This window comes from Manacus vitellinus, unplaced genomic scaffold (assembly GCF_001715985.3).
Source record: "Manacus vitellinus isolate BGI_N305 unplaced genomic scaffold, ASM171598v3 scaffold_46_pilon, whole genome shotgun sequence".
NCBI lineage: Eukaryota > Metazoa > Chordata > Aves > Passeriformes > Pipridae > Manacus > Manacus vitellinus.
The window spans coordinates 3,492,374-3,514,475 of record NW_021940578.1 but is presented as its reverse complement, the minus strand read 5'-3'; the positions used below and the strand labels follow the sequence as shown (position 1 = coordinate 3,514,475).

General features: G+C 52.1%; 1 protein-coding gene across 2 annotated transcripts in view; it reads left to right on the top strand.

Moving 5' to 3' along the window:
- DISP3 (dispatched RND transporter family member 3) overlaps positions 1 to 22,102 on the top strand; it is a 34,396-nt gene that overhangs the window by 9,130 nt on the left and 3,164 nt on the right. For both annotated transcript variants that reach the window (XM_018079531.1, XM_018079530.1), the window contains 18 exons: positions 7,305 to 8,241; positions 9,506 to 9,725; positions 11,226 to 11,362; positions 11,783 to 11,917; positions 12,145 to 12,305; positions 12,693 to 12,832; positions 13,564 to 13,709; positions 15,128 to 15,289; positions 15,686 to 15,847; positions 16,263 to 16,385; positions 16,987 to 17,123; positions 17,609 to 17,790; positions 18,233 to 18,363; positions 18,456 to 18,634; positions 19,586 to 19,712; positions 20,551 to 20,696; positions 21,033 to 21,192; positions 21,544 to 21,657. In XM_018079531.1, the coding sequence (XP_017935020.1) occupies positions 7,314 to 8,241; positions 9,506 to 9,725; positions 11,226 to 11,362; positions 11,783 to 11,917; positions 12,145 to 12,305; positions 12,693 to 12,832; positions 13,564 to 13,709; positions 15,128 to 15,289; positions 15,686 to 15,847; positions 16,263 to 16,385; positions 16,987 to 17,123; positions 17,609 to 17,790; positions 18,233 to 18,363; positions 18,456 to 18,634; positions 19,586 to 19,712; positions 20,551 to 20,696; positions 21,033 to 21,192; positions 21,544 to 21,657 (3,490 nt within the window). In that variant the 5' untranslated portion in view covers positions 7,305 to 7,313. The remainder of the gene's footprint in view (positions 1 to 7,304; positions 8,242 to 9,505; positions 9,726 to 11,225; positions 11,363 to 11,782; positions 11,918 to 12,144; positions 12,306 to 12,692; positions 12,833 to 13,563; positions 13,710 to 15,127; positions 15,290 to 15,685; positions 15,848 to 16,262; positions 16,386 to 16,986; positions 17,124 to 17,608; positions 17,791 to 18,232; positions 18,364 to 18,455; positions 18,635 to 19,585; positions 19,713 to 20,550; positions 20,697 to 21,032; positions 21,193 to 21,543; positions 21,658 to 22,102) is intronic.

Sequence of the window (22,102 nt, the reverse complement as noted above, 5' to 3'; positions counted from 1 at the left end):
CAGCTTATGGGGAGACTCTGGAGAGGGGCCTTAAGGAGAGTGTGTTTAGATCAGTCCCAGGAGCAGTGTGCACACAAACATGCTATTTTTGAGCTGCAGATGGAGGAGACAGCACAGCCAGCCCTTGTCTGTGTCCTTCCTCCTGCTCCAAGGAGCAGGTGTGGGGAGCAGAGCTGGAATCTGCATGGGAATCCTGCAGCTGAGCACAGTACCAGTGCCCACAGTGACGTAAACTGGGGAGCCTGAGCACAGGGTGCAATAATAAAGGACTGGCAGGCACTGACAGCAGGACTTGGCTTTCCTTTCCAGGGTGACAGTGATGTGGGAAGCTGGAGTTTATCTATAAAAGAGCAGCACACAAGCCTTGGGGATGGCAGTTTATTCCATTCCTTGGGAACTGCTGATTCCTCTCAGTGGTCTGAGATTCCTTCCTGCAGTGATGCTCCTTGGAATAATAACACAAGGCCCCGGTTTGTGGCAGCCATCTGCATTTAATGATCTGCAAAGGCTTTGCTCTGAGCACAGGTGGGAATCCACACACCTTTAACAAGCTTGTTCCTTTGGGCCCCTGGCAGGTGGGATCCAGGGGGCTTTTGAAGTCGGTGTCAAGGCACCCAAAGGCACCCAGCCAACACTTTATTTAGCAACAGCAGCTGGCTGGGGCTCAGACAAAATCTAAGTCATTTTTGTAGTGGTTAGGTAAGTCATGTCAGAAGCATATCAGAGCCTCAGCATGCTTGTGTGCAGAAACCTGTAAGTGCCACATGCCTGAGTGACAGCAGAGCTTATCACCAGCACAAGCAAGTAGCTTGAGTGGTGAACATGGCAGAGGGCTGCAAGGCATGTTTCGTGAGATTATAACCAAGAAACTGTCTTCTGACACCTACAGTCATTAGCTACAATAACCAGAAGCAAATTATTTTATCAGGAAATTAATTTTCTTTGGCAGTGATGGGCGTGTTAGCGAAGTGCTCGTGCAGGTTTACCTCTGCAGCAATCCTGGGATGACAGGGCGCTGAACATGCATGGTTTGATGCCAGCAAACCCCAGTGACCTTCCCCTTTGAAAAGTGCCAGTTTCAGTACTTTTAAAGCAAGTATTTTGGGGCAATTTATTGTGTCCTTTTGGTAGCATAGATGGTGTGAAATTGGTTGTCATTGTGGAGGTTGGATGTCCCTCACCAGCATAAAGGTTATGTTGCACAGTGATGGTTATGCTTGATGTTACAGCTTGAATTATGCTCACAGAACACAGCAGAGTTTGTAGTTTGGTGCACACAGCCCCCATCTTTGTCCCCCAAGAGATTTGGCACCTCGTGTGTCAAACTAGGCGCCCAAAATAAGTTCCTACTTCTTTCTTCTCATCCCCTGAGCTCCTGCATCTGTCAGACACAGAGTACACCACCCCCTCCTTCTCGGAGATGCTGGGAGAAGATTCAGTTCAGCCCTGTTTGTTCAGCCCTCAGACTCTGTCGTGACAGGCAGCATTGAAAAGCTCACGAGGAAATTAATAATTCTGCCTGTGAGCCAGGCACGAGCGGCGTGCAGGAAATGAGGCATGAGACCACACGCTGAATGATGAGCAGAGAACAGGGGAGCCAATTGCTGCTGGCTTTGGGGAGCATCATCCCCTGCATGCACTGATGGAGGCCAGAGTCCTTGCCTTGGACATCGGGCTTGGAAGCAAAACTGCACTGCAAAGCATTTACAGAAGGGGGACAAATCAAGGATGCTGTGCCGGCCCTGAATCTGGCATTTCCTGACTGGTGAGTGCTTGACTTTGCAGCTAATCTTTCCACACTGTTTTTGGCACGCAATTATGAGTAGATCTAATCAGTGTTTGTCAGAGTCTGGAACAGCAGGCAGGTGCAGGCAGGAGATCCTGGATGTCACAGGCTGAGAGTGCTCCAAGCGCTTTGCCCCATCTGAAAGCTGGTCAAGAGACAGTAGAATGATTTAGGTTGGAAAAGACCTTTAAGGTCATTAAGTCTGACTGGTTCCTTCTGTTTCCAGCTGCTTTTATCTTAACCAGGGTGTAAAAGTGCCTGTAGGGGGGAAGAGGGGTGAGACAGTCAGCAGTGGAAGAGGACACCTCAGTTAGAACTGTGTGTGCAGGTCCTTGATTTCATAAAGCTTGGGAAATCAGATAATCCTCCATCCTCTGTACAACCCTATATTGTCTTGCTTCCTGTGGGCAAGTGGAATTACAGACTGTAGAGCTTTAAATATATACCTTTTAAATTGTTTTGTTGAACTTCTCCCCCAGCAAACACATATTTATATCATTACACTGTAATTCCAAGAGCACTGTGCCACTGGAGCATTCTGATGTCATTCTGATCTGCAAAGTGCCTGAGGTCTGGCAGTGTTTTTGTGCATCTTACCAAAGGATTTAAAGCAAGTGGAGAGGGAAATGCAAAGCATACAGAAAGAAAATAGATTAAACCCTTGTTGCTGTGTTGTGCTTGCAGCTGGAAAAGTGAACCTGCTTAACTAATAAAGGTGGAGCCAGCCCAGCCAGCAGATCAAACCAGTGCCTTTGAGCAGCATGTGCATCTCTGGGCTTGTATCCCACTGAAACAGGTTCTGGGTTGTATCCTCAGGCACAGGTTCTGGTTCATGGCTGAATTAAACCAATGTTTTGAGAAGTATTTTAGGAGATTCTGGCTCAAGTGTCCAGGGCCTGCTTTGCTTTTCCAGGAGTGCAACACCTCTGGAAGTCAGACATCCAATTAGAGGAAAATCATATCTAATTCTCCTTTCTGTTTCATTTTCCCAGTCATGAAAGGCAGTCTGCCCTGGGAAAGGGCAGCACTCCATGCATGGTTGCAGCACTCCGTGCAGTTACAGCTGTATTGATAAAGGGAGAACAGGGACCTGAGAAGGCCCTTTCTGGTTGTGTTTTAAAATTATACTTCTAGATTAGTCTTAGTGATTTAAGTGCAGAGCAAGACTCTGATGCTGAGCCTTGCTGTCCCTGTGGAATCCTGCTTTAGTGTGGGTACATTAATGATGCCCTCCAGTTGTTCCACACAGCCAGAGCTCTGTCCAGTGTCCCCCAGCACCACAGGGCCTGGGAGGCACCAGCAACTCTGAGTGGACACACAGAAGTGGCTTTTGGCAGGACCTGGATGCTCTCAGGGTGATTTGGAAGCACAAAGGCCACTTCTCTCCCTCTCAGCAGAACTTTCTGTAGCTAACAAAGGGACCTAAAGCTGCCTTTTGTAGAAACTCCAGGAGTTTTCAGGAATACAAATAGGACCACAAAACCACTCTGCTCTGAAAGCTCTGCCCATGGGAGAAACCAGTGTGAAGTTTAATTATTTTGTCGATGAGAATCTCTCATATTATAGAAATTGTCTTTCCTTCCCCTTCTAGCCTGGTGCTTTCTTCCCTTTTTTCTTTCTGGCTCGCTGATGCATGAGGCCCCCTTTCTCCCCTAAGAAGGAAAAACTGAGTAATTGAAATGGAACACTAGTGAGGATTTTTTAATCTGAAAGTCAGCATTAATTAGTCAGGTCGGTTGTAATTAGCTTCCTCATCTGTCACTGCCTCTCTCCAACTTGCCAACGACTTTCTTCTATCTAAGATGTCACTGAAAAAGAACTGTCATGTGGGAGCTGCTTGGGTGTTTTTCCTGGTTGAGGTGCAAGTGAGTGACTGTCCCTGTGGGGCTGTTGGGGCTTGAGCTGGGTCCTGTCTGGAGGAAACCTGTTTGCTTTGGAAAGGGCAGAGGGAAGCCCAAGAAATCCAAATGCTTACCTCCTAACCAGCTGAATCAGTGCCTCTTCTCTAAAGAGATGGATCCAGGGCTCCTAGGAGTGCTCTTATCCTCTGCTCCTTTCATCCTGGTGCAGGCTAAGCTTGCTCAGAGGTGAGGCAGGGCTGCAGGATTAAGTCCACTGCATATCCGGGAGTTGAAAAAGTAACTGGGCCACGATTCAGTGCTGGGAGTGCCTGGATAGTATGGGAGGTGGTGGAGGGAAAACAGGCCAAGCCCTCAAGTACAATTCAAGCAGAAAAAATGCACTTCAATCCCCTTCTGGCTGATTTCAGGGTTTATCTCTGCTGCCGATTCTGTTTGCTGTGTTTTGGGTTGGATGAGCTTTCATCCTGACCCAGGCAGGATCTGAGGAAGGCAGCAAAGCCAGACGAGTCCCAAGGGCAGTGCCAAGTGTGCTGTGTTTGGCTTCAGAGCCGACTCATGTGGTAAAGCCCCATGAAGGGGGTTCAGAGCTGTGGATTCAGGCACACACACACCCCACGGGCAGAGGGAGGCTTCACTGCCAGGGACAGTGCAGCCCAGGTGCCTCCTGTCCTGCCCTTGCCTCTCTCCCAGACCAAATCTTGATCCTTCCCTCAGTTCTCATGTGTTTATAGTCTTGGGGCTTTCCCAGCATTTGCTGTGCTGGGTTTACACCAGTGTCAGAGTTTGTACCAGTCTGCAGCCAGGGCGTGACACGGGTTGGTCATCAGACATTGTAGCTGCCCATCTGTTATACTGCAGTCCCTGGGAGAGTGGATGGGAGAGCCAGAGGGAGATGCCTGAGGTCTAATCCCATCCTTGAGTTGAGGATTTAGCTCTTGGTTAAGAAAGAAGAGGGTGTGATCCCTTTTCTGCCTTATTATTATCTCGCTAGCTCTCATTTCCCTTTCTTGTCACGTGCAGGCTCTTCTGTCTCAGGATTAGAATCTTTTCCCTCTTTCTCCTCAGTAGCTCAATCAATGGGAAATTATTATGGCTCTTTACCTCTCTTTCTAAAGAGAGAACACGTGCACTTGTTCAGGTCTCGCAGTAACTCTCTTCTGTTGAAGGAGAGCCCAGGCCAGCGAGAGAAAGGGCAGGAGTGGAGGGGGGGTAACTGCAGGTCCTCACCAACCTGCCCAGGTGGGATGAGTGAGGTTTGCACCTGCCTGTGTTCATGCAGCACCACCTGCACTAATGTGGGCTGAGGCTGTAGCTTGGCTGTCCCTCAGAGGCTGAAGGGTGACAGTACCTGTCAGCCGAGCGATGGATGGGGGTCACACACAGGCCAAGGGTGTGCTGAGGGTGCCTGACTGCAAAGGTGAGCAGTTTGGGGTGACTTGTGAGCTGTGGCTGACATGCTAGCAGGCTATGGACACATCTTGGGTAGGACTATGGCTGTGTTTGGGAGTGTAGAGTGTGAGAGAGAAGGCAGGACTGCCTTAAGAAGCAAATGGGAGAGGATTTATTTGCACATTCAGGGACCTGGTAAAGCTTCCTCCTTGTCATGACACAAGTAAGAGCACGTGGGTCTGTGTGCCCACACAGCTGAGCAGCACCTGCAGGCCAGTGCCTGTCCTGGGCACCACCATTCATGCGCTCTTGGCTCTACCCCAGTGCCCAGGGCTCACACAGTGATCCAGGGATCTTCAGGGAAACTTTCAGACACTCCCTGGCTGTTTAGGATTATGCCTCCTGAATATTAAAGAAATCTCAGTGGAACCCAAAACCAGATAGATTTCTCCTGACCTTTCCAGAGGCTTGAAATGATCCCCCTTTGCCTTATTCTTGCTGTCTAACAGCCCTGCATGTGAGGGGGGAAACAGCACAGCAGGGTTTTGTGAGCCATCCTCTCCTCACCCTATTTCTTAGCCTGCTGAGGGTTGGAGGCCTGGCAGGAGAGGAGCTGTGGCCATGTGCCAGCAGTGGTGCCCATTCTGGCACTGTGGGGTGGCAGAGCAGGAGAGCTGTGCCCTCCTGCACAGCTCCACAGCCTGGCTGGGGTGGGTGAGCCACTGCAGGAGAGGGGCTGGGAGAGCCCCTGCCCTCTGACAGGAGGGGTGGGATGTTTTGGGACAGGAGCAGCTGCAGATTAAATTCACCAATGTGTGGGCAGGAACAGGGGGGCTGGAGCTCAGAGGTTCCCTGTTCTCCACAGGCTCTGTGGTGCTGGGAGCACTCTGCTGTCCAGACCAGACTGAATCCCATGGGAGCTGGTGGAGCTTCCATGAACTCTCTGTGAGCAAAGCCACTGGCATTGCCCAGGCTGAGCAGAGCCAGGGGGATTGCTGTGACCCTTGCTCCTTTGCACAGCCCTCTCCTGCCAGGGGGCATTTCTGCCCCATTGCTTTTCCTCTTGGTCCAAGTTCATGCAGCTCCCAGGTCTTCTGAGGACCTACAGTTAAGAGGTGCAAGGAATTTATCTTCCTGCTGATATAAAGCCTGTTAAAATAAAAACACTGGTTAGGATCAGAGCTCGTAAATTGTTTCTGGCCTGTGTGTAAATTGCTTTCAACTCCCAGGGTCAGGTAACAAAGTGAACCTGTTCATTCATTCATGCAGTGAGTGGGGACTGCTGGCTTTGCTGCCCAGGGCTGGGAAAGGAAGGGACACTTACAGGGTCTGGGCTTTGCTCTCAGGGACCACCACTTGTGGATCCTTGGCTTGGGAGGCTTCCCTGAGACACCCAGGGAAAGTCTGGGAACCTGTGTGTGCTGGCAAACCCCTGCAAAGGAGAGCACCTCCCAGGGATTATCCCTTTCTTCCTTGCCCAAGTGATCAGGGAGAGTTTCCTCCTGCATTCCATGGGAGCAGTAACTGCTCTTGCTTCCTGGTTATTCCATAGGAACAGGGAAAACACACTCCACGAATAATATCCCACAGGGGTGGAAAGGAAAGCAGGGGTGTTCAGCCCTTTCCCTTCCCACCCTGGAGGTGGATATCCCTTGAGGGACTGGAGCAGGGTCACAGCCAGTTCAGGGGGGGTTCAGTCTGTGTGGGTGCCTGTGCTTCTGGCTCTGGGTGCACACACATGCACACCTTGTGGGAAAGATGAATACAGCTATAAATAGTTGGGGAAAACCTATTGTCTGTTTTAAGGAGAGGAAGATACACTCCCTTGCATTTTTTATCTGATAGCATGAACCATTCCTGGGTGTGAGAACCAGGTTAGCTAATTAAATGTTCCTGCTGCTGCAGTCAGAGCAGCACAATGTGAATCCCTGCAGTCTCTGTGCCTGGTGCTCCTGGAGCCATGCAGAGCCCTGCAGAGCCCTCCACTGCCTCAGCACTGAGCTCTGGGACTGTCGTTTGAACTTCTGCCTCTCTGGTTCCTCTGCCCAGCACGGTGTGGGACACCCCATGGCAAGGCTGCTTTTTCAGCAGCTGTAGCCAGCCTGTGGGGTTTGGAAGGAGGGATGCTTTGCTCCTGAGGGAGCTGGAATGTGCCTCCCTCCCAGCTCTGCTGCTGGGACCCTTGGGCAGCTGCTGTGGGTTCATGGCTGTGCCTGGGCCACCACTGCTGGGCCTTGCTGACTGCTTTTCTCTGCCCCTGTGTGCAGGTGCTGGACATGGACACAGAGGATGACCCCTTGTTGCAGGACGCCTGGCTGGAGGAGGAGGATGAAGAGGTGGCCTTCAGCTCCCGCAAGAGGCGAGAGGGTGCTGTGTTGTGTGGGAAAAGCCCGTGCAGGGTCAGGCCCCTGCGTGTCACCCTGCCCGTGTCTGGCTTCTGGAATATTGTTGGCTGGGTGTTTACCAACCCCTACTGCGCTGGCTTCATCCTTTTCCTGGGCTGTGCCATCCCTGCTGTGCTGGCTGTTGTCATGTTCCTGCACTACCCGGCCCTGGATATCGACATCTCCTACAACGCCTTCGAGATCCGCAACCACGAGTCCTCGCAGCGCTTCGACGCTCTCGCCCTGGCCCTCAAATCCCAGTTTGGGTCCTGGGGCAGGAACCGCCGGGACCTGGCTGACTTCACCTCCGAGACCCTGCAGAGACTCATCTTCGAGCAGCTCCAGCAGCTTCACCTCAACGCCTCCCACCTCGGGGTCAGCGCGCGGGTCAGGCGGAGTCCCCCCGAGGGCAGGACGAGCTCCCCCGAGCCCCGTGTCCACCCCAGCCCAGGGAACAGGACGTCCCGGGTCGGGAGGGGAGCCCCACGCTGGGACTACTCCAGCACGTACATCAGTGCCAACACGCAGGCTCACGCCCACTGGCGCATCGAGCTCATCTTCCTGGCGCGGGGGGACTCGGAGAACAACATCTTCACCACCGAGCGCCTGGTCACCATCCACGAGGTCGAGCGCAAGATCATGGACCACCCTCGCTTCCGGGAGTTCTGCTGGAAGCCCCATGAGGTCCTGAAGGACCTGCCCCTGGGCTCCTACTCCTACTGCTCCCCTCCCAGCTCCCTCATGACCTACTTCTTCCCCACTGAGAGAGGAGGGAAGATTTACTATGATGGCATGGGACAAGACCTTGCTGACATCCAAGGTGAGCTGAGGGCCGTGGGCGAGGGCTGGTGTGTTCAAGGAAAGGACCTCCTCAAGTTCAGGCAGTCCCTGGTGTGCAGCTGAGAGGGGTGAGACTGCCTCGTACAGAGAGGAAGAGCCTGCTGGGCTGTGCCTTGAGGAATTGTCTTTTCTGTACTGGGGCCCCTTTCCAACCCTTTCATCAACTCCAATCACTGGTCACATGGGCCCCCCCAGCTGAGCGAGAGGGACAAGTGAGGGGCATGGTACAGGCCTCTTCTACTGACCCTTGTCCCCTGTGAATGGCTGTGGGTAACTAGAGCAATGTCAGGGCTTGGACAGACAATAGGGATGAGCCCCCCTGCACCACAGAGCAGATGAAAGAGGTCTGTGGGCTGCTCTGGAGCTTGAAAGGCAGCTTGTGAGTCACCAGCTGGAAAGTCTCCTATAAGGAGAGGAGGAGGAAGGGCCTGCCTCCTCCTCCCAGCTCTGTACCCTGTTCTGTGCACCTCTAGCAGAGCAGAGGCTCTGGATGGTGCAAAAGAGGTGACTCATGAGGAGTCTGTGGGTGTGATGTGGCTGTGGGATGAAACCTCCATCTGTCTCCCAAGCCAGGCTCAGCTGAGAGCTGTCCAGGAGCCATACAGGGAGCAGGGAAAGAATTAACTCCATCTGCTCCAGTGTGAGTAATACTTCTGTTACCAAAACAGGAAAGAGCATAGTTTCTGGGTCTTTATGGTGTGAACTCAAGGAAACTGGATTTTGGGGGTAGACAGACAGTGCCTCTTACTCAGAACTGGCTGAGTGCTTCCATCTCTACATCCCTCACACCATCAGATGGCAGAGGTACCATGTCAGAGCAGAGCCAGGACTTCTCCTCTTCCCTGGGCATTGTTTAGTTCTTGTGCTTCCCAGTGTGATGGAGCAAATATTGTCCCAGTGTAGAGGAAGGAAGTGCATCCAGCAGCAGGAGTGAGGATGGGGATGTTGTGTGCATTGCTGGCTGAGGGAGCTGTGGTTCAGGTCAGTCAGGTGAAAGATGTCCCTGATGGGGGAACTGCGTGTAGGCAGCATCAGAAGCAGAGTCACAAAGCAGAAGTAGAAGGTGAGTCTTTGCAATCCAGCTTTCCCCCAGCCCTCCTTGCTCTCTGCAAGGCAGCAGCAGTCAGCATCCCTCTGATGAAGAACCTGGATCACTCCTAATTTCCCTTTGTCAGACCAGATCCCGTGCCTTGCTAAAACAATCAATCAGGGTCTAAAAAAGGTGGTGCTGCCTTGTCCTGCAGGGTCCCTGGAGCTGGCCATGACCCACCCTGAGTTCTACTGGTATGTGGATGAGGGCTTGTCTGCTGAGAACATGAAGAGCTCCCTGCTGAGGAGCGAAATCCTCTTTGGGGCACCCCTGCCCAACTACTACTCGGTGGAGGATCGCTGGGAGGAGCAGCGCCGCAAGTTCCAGAACTTCGTCATCACCTACGTGGCCATGCTGGCCAAGCAGTCCACGAGGTGAGGGTGTGTGCAGGCAGGGCAGGTGCCTGGCTGGGAGCAGGGAAGGGCAGAGGGTGGAACCAGGCCTCTGAGGGTGTAAAAGCTCTGCCTGAAGGTTCACACAGGGCAGATGTGTCTGTTCCGCTCCGACAGCCCTGTTCTGTTCAGCCTCACCAGGAGGGCACCAGGCACAGAAGGCTTGGCATGCCAGCTCAGACTGCTGGTCAGCCTTGGACAGTGGCCATGGCATAATGCTCCAGAAGAGGAGAAAAAACATCTCCTTTGAAGCTGGGCTCATGCATGGAGCTGTGAATGAGGGTGGGGAGCATATGGCAGAAACCCACTGCTTCCCTTTGACGCCACTTCTGAGGCAGCAACATTCCAGAGACACCAGCAGAGACAATGAAAAGGGACTGAAGGTTAAAACCAGTGCCTGCCCTTCCACTGAGCCCTTGTCTGGCATTGGATCTCTTTGCTTGCCTCCACCACACAAATCCAGTGCCACTGGCTCAAACAGAGCTGCCTTCCTGCTCTGAATTTGTCCCCAGCTGTTCTGATGCAGGAGGTGAAATGGTCTTTATGCAGGTCATCAACATGCAGGTCCAATTCTGCTTTTGCTTTCTGTGCAGAGGGATAGGGAGGGGAGTTTCAGGGCAGGATAAGTTTCAGGAAATGCAGACTTTTTCCACCACCACGTCTGTATGACTTTGTTGAATAGAGCTTTACTCAATGCCTGTGAGAGAGAGATGGTAAAACAGAGCTACAAGAACGCCTCAGTACCCAGACAGCTGAGGGAAGGCAGTGAGTTCCAGTGTTTGTACCTTCTTAGGCTCCAGCTCTACTGCTCTGTGTCTCAGTAGCTCCCAGAACGAAGGGATACTGATCCTCAAAAGCAGTTTGGAATGCAGGCAGCCCCTGTCAGCCCTGAGAACAGGCAGCCACAGAGCACTCTCAGATATGGGCTGGCAGAGCAGGTTGTGGTTATGAGAACCTGAAAGGGAATTGGGGCCAAGGCTCAGTTCTGAGGCTCAGACCCCCGATAGTCTCCTATGGTGCAGCATTATTGTACTCCTGGCTAAATTATCTCAGATTACTTCTGCTCAGAGCCCACTTCCAGAGGCAGAAGCTGGTAAATCATATGGTTTCTGATAAGCTCTCACGTTGCCTGCATCCGCTGTGCTAATATAATAAGCAATGATTAGGATTCCAGATGGAATTGGCTTTGGAGGCTTCAGGAGCTGTCTATTATTGCCAAAGACCCACCATGCACTGGAGGAATTTTTAAAATATTAGACCTGTTCTTTATTTTTCTCCCTTCTTGTGTGAACTTCACCTCCAGCAGCAACCTCATTCAACCTGATCTCGCCACTCAGAGCAGTTTCCTCAGAGAACTGCCAGGTTATTAGAACAGTGACCTCCTTTGGCTCTGGAGGAGACACTGTGCTTTAAATCACCTGGCTCTGCTCCTTTTGCACTCAGCTCTGCCTGTTCCTCTTCTTTCCTGTCTTCCCACCCTAGCAAGGTCCAGGTGCTGTACGGAGGGACGGATTTGTTTGACTATGAGGTGAGGAGGACTTTCAACAACGACATGTTGCTGGCCTTCATCAGCAGTAGCTGCATAGCTGTCTTGGTCTACATCCTCACCTCCTGCTCAGGTAGGCTGTGGTCACAGCTGCCCTGCTCTCACACAAATCCAAATGTGCTGTGATTCCCCCTGCCTGAGCCCTGGGAGAGGCTCTGATGCCCTGGCACCAGCCTGGCTGTGTGCCACAGCAGCGTGCAAGAAGAGCACACAAGTCTTATTCTCCAGAGATATGTGGGCAGGGTGAGGGGAAGGCTCCCAGGAAATCAAAAATAAGATGCAAATTCCCATCTTGCTAACACTGCTGTAAATCTGATATCATTTCATGGATGGGCCTGACGGGAAGGAGTCTGCAAGCATTATTCTTGCAGCCTGAGCTATTCTCTCTCACCAACACTTTCATGGGGGTATTCCAACAGGGCAGGTGGGGGGTGCCTGTTCTCCTGGGAGTGGCCAGAGATACTATTTTTTCCATGTTTCTTTTCTGCTGTAGTGTTCCTGTCATTCTTTGGCATCGCCAGCATCGGGCTGAGCTGCCTGGTGGCTCTGTTCCTGTACCACGTCGTATTTGGGATCCAGTACCTGGGTATACTCAATGGTGTGGCTGCCTTTGTCATTGTGGGGATTGGTAAGCATGTCTTTTCTCAAAGCCTCCCTGTGCTGCCTTGCCCCAGCTCCTGCCTGCGGGGGAGAGGAAGGTGATGGTGGCAAACGCAGATTGAATTTCCAGGCCTTTTCCCTCCATTACCTCCAAGTGTAATATCTGCAGGTCAAATGTCGAGGGGGAAATGAGATGTTTAGCATGTGTCACCACTGTGGGAGTGAAGTATCAGCAGCTCTGCCCTGTTTTTCCAGGGGTTGACGATGTCTTTGTTTTCATCAACACCTACCGCCAAGCCACCCACCTCAAGGACCTGCGGCTGCGCATGATCCACACCATCCAGACAGCAGGGAAGGCCACCTTCTTCACCTCCCTCACCACGGCTGCAGCATATGCTGCCAACATCTTCTCTCAGGTACCCTGCACCCGTGGGATTTGGGGTTTTCCATGTCTGCCAGAGGGCCTAAGACAGTGGGGACCTGCCAGCACCATCTGTCCTCTCCTCCAGCGCAGGGGGATCCCGACCTGCTTACCCTGCAGGGCTGTCCCCACCTGCTGTAAGGCACTGGACACTCTCCCTGTATCAGCATTCAAGACAATATTTCCTGTGCCACTGGCCAAACAGGATCCAGTGGTTTTCAGGCTCTGTCTCAGTGCTTTACCTACCAGGCTTGCTGACGACCGTGGCTGAGGTCAGCGTGTGCTGCTCTCAGGTTCCTCCAGACATCTGTTTCTTGCCTGCTGTCTTTCCAGCTCTCCTGCCCCAGTTGATCCCAACTCCATGTTCTCTCTCTTCCTGTAGATCCCAGCTGTGCATGACTTTGGGCTCTTCATGTCACTGATTGTGTCCTGCTGCTGGGTAGCTGTGCTCTTCACCATGCCAGCTGCTCTTGGAATATGGACCCTTTATGTGTCCCCACTAGAGAGCTCCTGCCAAACCAGGTGAGCCCTGCAGCCTGTGGAACTCAAGGCAGTGTGCAAATTCCTGCCCTATCATCTCAGTTATCTTCAGTCCCCTCAGGCAACTTGGCTTTCCCTCCATCAGAAGGGAAATTTAAATTCTGCCATTCCAGATTGGAGCAAAATGGAAGCATTAGGTCCTAGTCTCATAGCCTGGGTCTCACTAATCTCCCCTGGCATGTGCATAGGTGCCTCCCAAGATCCAGACTCAGCAGTGCCAGTCAATCCTCTGGGTTGAATCCCATGGGGTGTGGGAGCCATTTGTGTCCTCAGAGCACTTAATGCACAGCTAAACCTCCAAGCTGTGGAGCCACAGGCCCTGCAAGGCAGACAGATCACCACTGCTCCTGCCTGTGAGCACAAGCAGGACATGCAGATTTGTGTTTGAAGCCAGCACATTTCCCCCTCCCCTGCTTTTTAGCCCCGCAGATGACCTGGCCTGATTTAATTCATTAGCAGGGAGATGAACTGCTGAAACTCCTGTCACTCAGCACCCAGTGGCCACAGCTCAGCCCTGCTCTGTGCATCCAGCCCAGCCCTGACCTCTCAGCACTTAGCAATGGAAATTGCTCGTGGCAGTGCCTGTTGTCTTTCCAAGTAATTAGAGCAGGCTGTTGCTGCTCTCCTTGTCACTGAAGGAGCCCACTGGGAACTCTTTGCAGGGTATGTGCCTTAAAACTCTTGCCTCTGTCTCCTTTCCTGCTCCAATCCAGCTGTAGTCAGAAGTGCACCAAAAAGAGAGCCTTGCACCTGGCTGAAGATCTCTTCATTGCCCCAGAGGCCACCCCCAGGGCAGGCAGAGAGACCCTTCCCTACCTTGACGATGACATCCCACTGCTCAGCGTGGAGGAGGAGCCTGGTATGTGCCTGTGGTGTGGTGCCTTCAGGGGGACCACACTGCCCTGTCCATCCTGTTCTCCCTGGCCCTGCCTCAGTTCTCCTAATTGTGAGTTGGAGATGGTGCTGGCACAGGGGGTTGTAGGAGTTAGAACTCACTTACAGTTATAAAGTTGCTTTGAGATCTTCAGAGGGTGTCAATACAATGCTTTCTAACTACCTTGCTAATTCTCCTGGGTCCAATGTGATCTGCTTCCTGGGAGCTCTGATTGTGACATGGATGAAGCCATAGCACCTTATCCATAGCACCAGGACAGCTCACCTTTGAGCAGAGTTTTCCTCTCTTCCCTGCCATTTGGAGCACTGCATTTGGGAAGCAGGAGAGAGAACACTTGGTTGTTCTCTGGCATCACCTCTCCAGAGCAGCTCCTCTGTCACAGCACGAAAAGGGCAGTGACTTGCCTGAGAGCACATAAACAATCTAGAAAAAAAGCCCAGAAATTCCCTATCTGTTGTTGGCAGGAGATAATCCTTCTAGCCCTGATCTGAAGATAAAAGCGCTTACAGGGTCATGCTTTCTTGTATTTGGCTTTTAAAACTTGCTGGAAAGTCTTCCTTTTAAAATCCCCAATGGCAATGGTGTGGGCAGTGAGTGACTTTCAGGCCTGGGAGCAAACTGGAGCTGGAGGCAAATGGATCAATGCCACAGCACAGGCAGACCCTGGCTGCAGAGGGGGCTTTGAGCTGCCTGTGACAGGCAGGCAGAGAAGCTCTGGCTCTGTGCTGCAAGAGCTCTCTTCAGTATGCCAGAGCCACATGCACTGGTGATGTATGGAAATAATCCCTCCCAGCAGGATCCTTTCCTCCAGGGCCCCTGGCATCAGGTAATTCATGAAGAAGCAAAGCAGCTTGTTCCAGTCAGTGCCCAAGTGTGGTTTCTGGGGCAGCTGTACAGAGTGCCAGGCTTGGTCCCACCACAGCCAGTGCCCACTTCTCACGTGTAGAGAAGAAGTCAGTTCCCTTGGCATCCCTGAGCTGGAGAGAAGAGATCAGAGAGGAGCCAAGCTGCAGTCAGGAAGAGGTCAGCTGTGTGTAATTAGCAGTAAGACATATTTAGTGGGACAGGGACAAATTCTGTTTGGCCCAAGCAGCATGCAGTGTCCCTGTGACCTTATGGACAATGTCTGTGGGATCTGGCAGAGGAGGAACAGCCTGAAGCATAGATTTGGACTGAGCCATGGTTTCAAAAGTGAAGCTGTTGCACGGCAGTGACTTGACAAAGAAGCTTCCTGTGACATCCTGGAAGTCACTGCCTCTGCCTGGGTCTTACTCCATCTTTAGCTTGAGTTGTACAGCACCTTGCAGAAGATTTGGTAAAGGAGAGCAGAGAGCTCTGAGAGACACTCATGACACTGAGACCGCCTTTGATTTCTCTTCTAGTCTCGCTGGAAATGGGGGATGTCCCCTTGGTGTCTGTGATGCCAGAAAATCTGCAGCTCCCTGCAGAGAAGAGCAACAGGGGGCACTTGATAACCCGCCTGCAGGAGCTGCTGGAACACTGGGTGCTGTGGTCTGCAGTGAAGAGCAGATGGGTGATTGTGGGTAAGGAAGGAGGGCTCGTGTTCCATCTGCATGGATTTTAGAGGGTTTGACTGCACCTCAGTCAGTCCCCAAGCCTTGATTATTAGTGACAAGAGATGGGAAAAGGGACATGGTAAATGGCTTCTATCATAGTGGAAGAGTGTTCCCAGAACAGTCAGTCCCTAAGGGGAACTTTTCCATCCCTTTCCTTTCACTCAGATCTAAAATGGCAAGCCCTGATGGGGTTTTCCAGGCATGGGGCTCATTACAAGAATACCCAGCTGCCAGTGTGCTTTAGAGGTTGTTCTTTTTCCAGCTGAAAACACCATCTTTCCACTACATGCCTGCTCCCTGACTATGTCTTAAGTGCAAGGTGCATGTAGGGTCCCACACACTCACCTGGGCTTCTCTTTGCAGGGCTCTTCCTCCTTGTTTTGCTCCTGTCCATATTCTTTGCCAGCCGCCTCCACCCCGCCAGCCGTGCTCCTGTCTTGTTCCGGCCTGACACCAACATCCAGGTGCTGCTGGACCTGAAATACAACCTGAGTGCTGAAGGCATCTCCTGCATTACCTGCTCAGGTGAGAGTGCTGCTCCCCAGACCATGGTGGGTGCAGCCCAGCCTACACCCTGGGCTGGAGGAGCTGAGGCAGAGGCCTACGGTGTTCAGATATCTCACTGGATGGACCCTGCTGAAGGGAGGCACACCTTGGGAGTGGGATGGCTGAGTTACCTGTAAGAGTGGAATATTTTGAATAGTATTTCCTGCTTTAGCCAGAAACACTGTCTGAGTGTTTCTGCTGGAGCAATTCCCTCATAGTCCACAAAAACTGACTACTTTTATTCATAAGTGCTGCTCTCGTGTCAGTGCCCAGCTGGGGCTCTGTGTTGCCTTCTCAGGGTCTGGAGTTCAGCAGCAGTGTCTGTGGTGTGCAGAGGGCTGGTAGGTCTCTTGTGCCCTTCACTCTTTCCTCCCTGACTAACCTTGTGGGACAGGTTTGTTTCAGGAAAAGCCCCACAGTTTGCAGAACAACATCCGAACCTCCTTGGAAAAAAAGAAGAGGGGCTCAGGGTCACCCTGGGGAAGCAAAGGCAGCATAAGTGATACAGGGCAGCAAGGTGAGTGGGGCATGATGACTGACCACCTTTGGGGCCAGGGCCCAAGGATTCACTTGGGTAGAAACTAAACCATATGCTCACTAAATAGCTGATGGGGAATAATTCTCCTCAGAGCCTGCCCCACTGAGCCCTAGTGCTGGATATAAAGGGTGTCTTTACAATCCCACTTCCCTTGAATGCCTCCTGCTCTCCAGGACAGGGTCCTGTAACCCAGGTGGCAGTACAGCCTAGTGACAGATCCCTCTGATCTGAGTACAGGGCTGGGAACTCCAAGCTTTTGCATCCTGGGCCTGTGTCACAACCTTGTTGGCAGGTCGCAAGGAGAGTAAATTCAGCCTGTTTTGCAAGGATTTTGAGGATAAAAGAGTTATTGGGCCAGGTCCCGAGATGACATGAATCAATAAGCCATCAGGAATCACTGCAGCTCAGGACATATTTGTGACAGCCTTGGAAAGTGTGTTGTGCTGCCAGAAGGCAGAGGCTGTGCCTGCTGTCCCAGAGGAGAGAGCAGATCAGAAGAACCCTCCTGTGCCCTGTCCACATCTGTAGGATTTGCTGATTGAGAAGTACCAGCAGCCCTCATGCCCTCTGTTTTCTTCAGATCTCCAGGGGACTGTGTACATCTCCAAGTCCAGGAGCAAGGGAAGACCAGCCATCTACAGATTCTCACTCAATGCCAGTGTCCCTGCGCCCTGGCAGACGGTGGCACCGGGAGACGGGGAGGTGCCTTCATTCCAGGTGAGTCAGTCCAGGAGGTTGGACCCCTCTACCAAGAGTGCAGCACTCAGCAGGTGAGCACAAGAGCCTCCTCCTGTCTCTCCATGGGGGTCCTAGGTAGCTCTGGGTGACAGTGGCAGTAAGGTAGTTAGAAAGGAAGGCATTGTGCCTGGCATTGTTAAAGATTATGCCTTGTAGTGCCACAATACTCCCCTGTCGCTGTTGTGATGTGACTGTCAGCAATGGAAGCAGAAGTGTGGGTGTCACTGAGCAGATGTCAGCCACCATTCAGCCCAGGCCACTGGGATTTGGGGTGCTGAGGGGCCCCATCACACGCTGGCCAAGCCTGGGAAGGGGAGGGCCGGGGGGTGGCTGGGGTCGTGCCTGCAGTGCTCATCTGTGTGGCTGTGCCAGTGCTCAGGGAGGAGGGGAGTGTGTGATGCTAATGTGCAACAGGCTGCAACCCTGTGGAGTTAAGTGTCTGTTTTCATTAATCCATTGCTTAGGTGTATAGAGTGCCTTTCGGTAACTTCACCAGGAAGCTGACAGCTTGTGTGTCCACAGTAGGGCTGCTTAAGCAGACGAGCCCCAGGAAGTGGATGATGACCACCTTGTCCTGTGACACCAAGAGGGGCTGGAAGTTCGACTTCAGCTTCTACGTGGCCTCCAAGGAGCAGCAGCGAACACGGTAAGCTCCCAAACCCCTCCTGGCCAGGCAGCAGAGACAGCACAGCTGAGAGGCTGATCCTAATGCCCAGTGCCAGTCCTGCTCTCAGTCGGTGACATCCGTGACCCCAGAACTTGCTTTGCTGCACATGTGCCCCATCTCTGCAGTCATTCTGCAGGCCCATAGCATCACCAACGTGCCAAAGGCCTCACAGGGGCAGGGCTGTGACTGGGGATTTCACTGGGTGGCAAAAAGACGTTGCTGATCCTGTTCTTGTCCTTGCCCACCTGAACTCTTGGGCTGCATGGACAGCACACAATATGCAATGGCCAGGAATCCAGGCCTGGAGATGCTCACCTTTCCCTTTCCTTCTGCCCCTGAGAATGCCTGTTTCCACCTAATGCTTTGGCAAATCATCCTCACTACCTCTGGTCCCCCTTAACAAACTTTCTCTGCTGCACAGGAAGCTGTACTTTGCTCAGTCTCACAAGCCCCCCTACCACGGCCGAGTGTGTGTGGCACCCCCGGGCTGCCTGCTCAGCTCGAGCCCGGATGGACCCACCAAAGGCATCCTGTATGTTCCCAGCGAGAAAGGTGAGCTGATGATTCCCTCCTGGCTGTCAGATCCAGGGAGTCGGAGCTCTTTGGCCAATCCAACGTAACCAACCTTTCCTTGTGTTTGGCAGCAGCAGCACCCAGGGCGAAGCCGTCGGCCACGTCCGGGTTTAACCCCTGCATGAACACGGGCTGTGGGAAGCCGGCGGTGCGGCCGCTGGTGGACACGGGAGCCATGGTGTTCGTGGTGTTCGGGATCAGGGGCGTCAACCGCACCAGGCGCCCCGACAACCACGTCATCGGAGACATGGTACACCCAGCCCGGGGGTGGGACAGCCCCTCTGGGTGGGGTCTGGTTAATCCTCACAGCCCAGGCAGGTGGCCCAGCCACCCAGGCAGGTGGAGGAGCAGAGTTGGCAGCGCTGGGATGAGCCAAAACCACACTTCTGTTCTAGCAAATTGACAAATAATGGAGGTCAAGAAGCCCTTACTGAAAACACCTCAGACTTTTCAGAAAAGCTCTTTGAGTGCAATATATACCCTTTTAATTTTGAGTCTAAATCTGGCTTTCCTGAGGACTTTAGAAATAAACCCATCTTGAGCTCAGTATGAAATCTCACCTCAAATTCAAGACTGAGGGAACTGGTGTTTTTCTATAATTGTTTATCTTGCTATGAGATACTAACGTGAAAGAATAAAAATAAATTACTCTAGAGAACGGTTACTAAATGTGACTTTTCTTGGAACAGCTTTATCTCCCAGATCTGATAGCTTGACACATTCACGGCCTTTCCCCAGGAAAATTATGCTTAGCTCTGGTCCCTTGGCTGATGCACTTCAGCTTTCTGCTGTTCTTTCTGCCCTCTGATTCTGTGCAGAATCAGCCTTTGCCTGTTCCCTTTGGAAGGGGCAGTGAGAAATGTAGGCAGTGGGATGGGCAGAAAGGTGGAGTTTTGTGCTGGGCACTTCTAGGGATTCAGAGTTGCTGCTTAGGCAGACCCTAATGGCTTTGGGCATGGCATGGGGGCTGTTCATTTATGTGTTTCTGTTGTACTGCCTGACTTCTGTGGGGTGGGCAGGACATGTAGCTTCTTCCGGGGTTATCTGGCAAGGCAAAGATGTCTGGTGGGTTTCCTGTGGTCTGTACAAGCTGGGCCCAGGCTGTGTTGCCAGGAGAGGACTTGGCTTCTGCCTCCTCGTGCCAGTGGCTGTGTGTGTGCCTCACGTGTGGTGCTCCTGCTGTTGTGTCTCCTTGTGAAAGGGCAGCGTTATCTACGATGACAGCTTCGACCTCTTCAAAGAGATTGGCAACCTGTGCCGCCTCTGCAAAGCCATCGCCAGCAACGAGGAGCTGGTGAAGCCTGGAGGGGCTCAGTGCCTGCCCTCGGGTAGGTTGGACTAACTACTGCCTGCAGCAGGGCTTGCTTGAGCTGGGCTCCTCAACTGCAAACCACAGAGGGTGGCTGCTGCTTGCTGCCTCCTTTTCTTCCCAAGGCAGCTTGGCCCTTCTAGAACATGCCCTTGGTTGTGCTTTTGGGGACATGAGAGAGAAAAACGGCCTCTTTGACACCAAAGACACCACAAAGGCATGTTTTTTGGGATTTAATCCAGGCAGATAAGAACAGAATTGTGTCTGTTCTTTCCAGTCATGGGTATTGCTTGTGATACACTTTAATCTTTCGAATCAGTAAATATCTTCTTGGTAGCCCCTGAGTAACCATCAAATCACACCTGATCTCACTGCAGTGAGGTTACTGTGTCTATGGCTTTGCATACCTGACCAATGCCCAGATTTCCCAACTTAAAGAGGTCACCAGGTTGTGGAGCTGAGCCTAGGAAGTGCATGTTGGCTTCAGGCCAAAAGCCAGTCTCATGTCTGGAAAAAAATCCCTGCAGACAGCCCTCAGCACTTGCTGTTTGTGCTGCTTCCTGACAGCTGGGGACAGACAGCAGTGGCAGTGTCCTGTCCCGTGCTGATAGCATGGAATGTCCCTTCAAAATACAGCAGCTGAGACCTCCAGGGCTTTGGCAAACCAGAGTGGCAAGGGGGAGCAACAGCTGACAAATGGGGCCTGCAGCTTCCTCTTGGGGTTCTCTTTTTGGGTTGTTGGTTGTGGGTTTTGGTTTGGTGGTTTTTGGTTTTGTTTTTTTTTTTTTATCCCCTTGCTCCAGTGTGCTTCCATTCCCTGTGCTGCTCTCCATCCCTTGCTCTTTCTTTCTCTCCAGGTTACAGCATCTCCTCCTTTCTGCAGATGTTGCACCCTGAGTGCAAGAACATCCCAGAGCCAAACCTGCTGCCTGGACAGCTCTCTCATGGGGCAGTGGGGGTGAAGGATGGGAAGGTGCAGTGGATCTCCATGGCATTTGAATCGGTGAGCACATGGCATCGCCATCTGTCCTGGTGACAGTTTATTCTTGTGACTTCTGGGGGTTTAGCTCTGCTCTTTCTGCACTGGCCACTTTCATTTGCAGCCATAACTTAGAGTTTATCAGTGCCTGTGCCTTGTTGCAGACAGATACCTGCACTCACAAGTTGTAAGAAGTGGCTGTTTGTGCCACAATTGGCTCAGGCAAAAAGCTGGTGGCAGATTTGTGCAGATGCCACTGCCAGTTCTACCTGGTGCTGCCAACTCCAGTTGGCTTGTTCTGCCTCCCCCCTTGCCACACAAGAAGAGCAGGGCACCAGTAACAAGTTCTTCTTGTTACAGACAACCTACAAGGGGAAGTCGTCCTTCCAGACCTATGCTGACTACCTGAAATGGGAGACATTCCTGCAGCAGCAACTCCAGCTCTTCCCAGAGGGCTCTGCTCTCCGGCACGGCTTCCAGACCTGTGAGCACTGGAAGCAGATTTTCATGGAGATTATAGGCAAGTGACTGCCATGTTTCTCTCCTTGGGAACCCACTCTCTGATACATCTTCACAGCACACTCTGTCCCATCTGGTGGGCCTGGGTTATATCTTCAGTCCCTTGCCATTGCTGTGCAAAACCCTAAAGCCTGTTCCTGCCCCAAGCAATGTGTACTGTCAAAATCCTAGTCAGAGCCCAGGAAAATCAGTCCTGCTGATGTGAGATCCAAGAAGCTGATAACCTTCTTTCCACTCTCATTCTCTCCCCCCCCATCTCCCCCACTGTGAGTCCCTTGCCAGCAGGGACATGGTGCCTTTCTCATGCAGCTGTCACCTTCCAGGATCCAAACAGCTGGCTCTTCTCTTCCAGGAGTGCAGAGTGCCCTGTATGGTCTTGTCCTCTCTCTGGTCATCTGTGTGGCTGCAGTGGCTGTGTTCACCACACACATCCTCCTCCTGCTGCCAGTGCTGCTCAGCATCTTAGGTAAAAATGCCAATTCCAATGTACCAGGCTTTCACTCAGTCTGCAGTTGGTGCGTTGTGGCCCTGCTGAGTCTCAGGTGACTTGAAGTGAGTTGTTCTTACGCTGTGTAAACCCTTCTGGCTTTCCAGGAGTCAGTCCTGGAGAATGGACTTGCTAAGTGAACAGAAGAAACTCTCAACAAATGCACAGGAACCTCATTGGGAAAGTAGATTTGTGTGCCTAATTCCCAGTGTGTTTTATCTACACAATCCCTTCTATTTGTTTAAATAAGGGTTTTAGCTACACAAATGCCATCCCTGCCTGTTATGTATAATAATGTGATTAAGTCCCACATGCTTTGAATAACAATTGCATTACTTCCCAAGAATCTGCACCATGGCTGCTGTTTCCAAGCAGTGGGAGATGTTAAAAGCTGAATATTTTAGTAGTTTTGTTAGTATTTGAA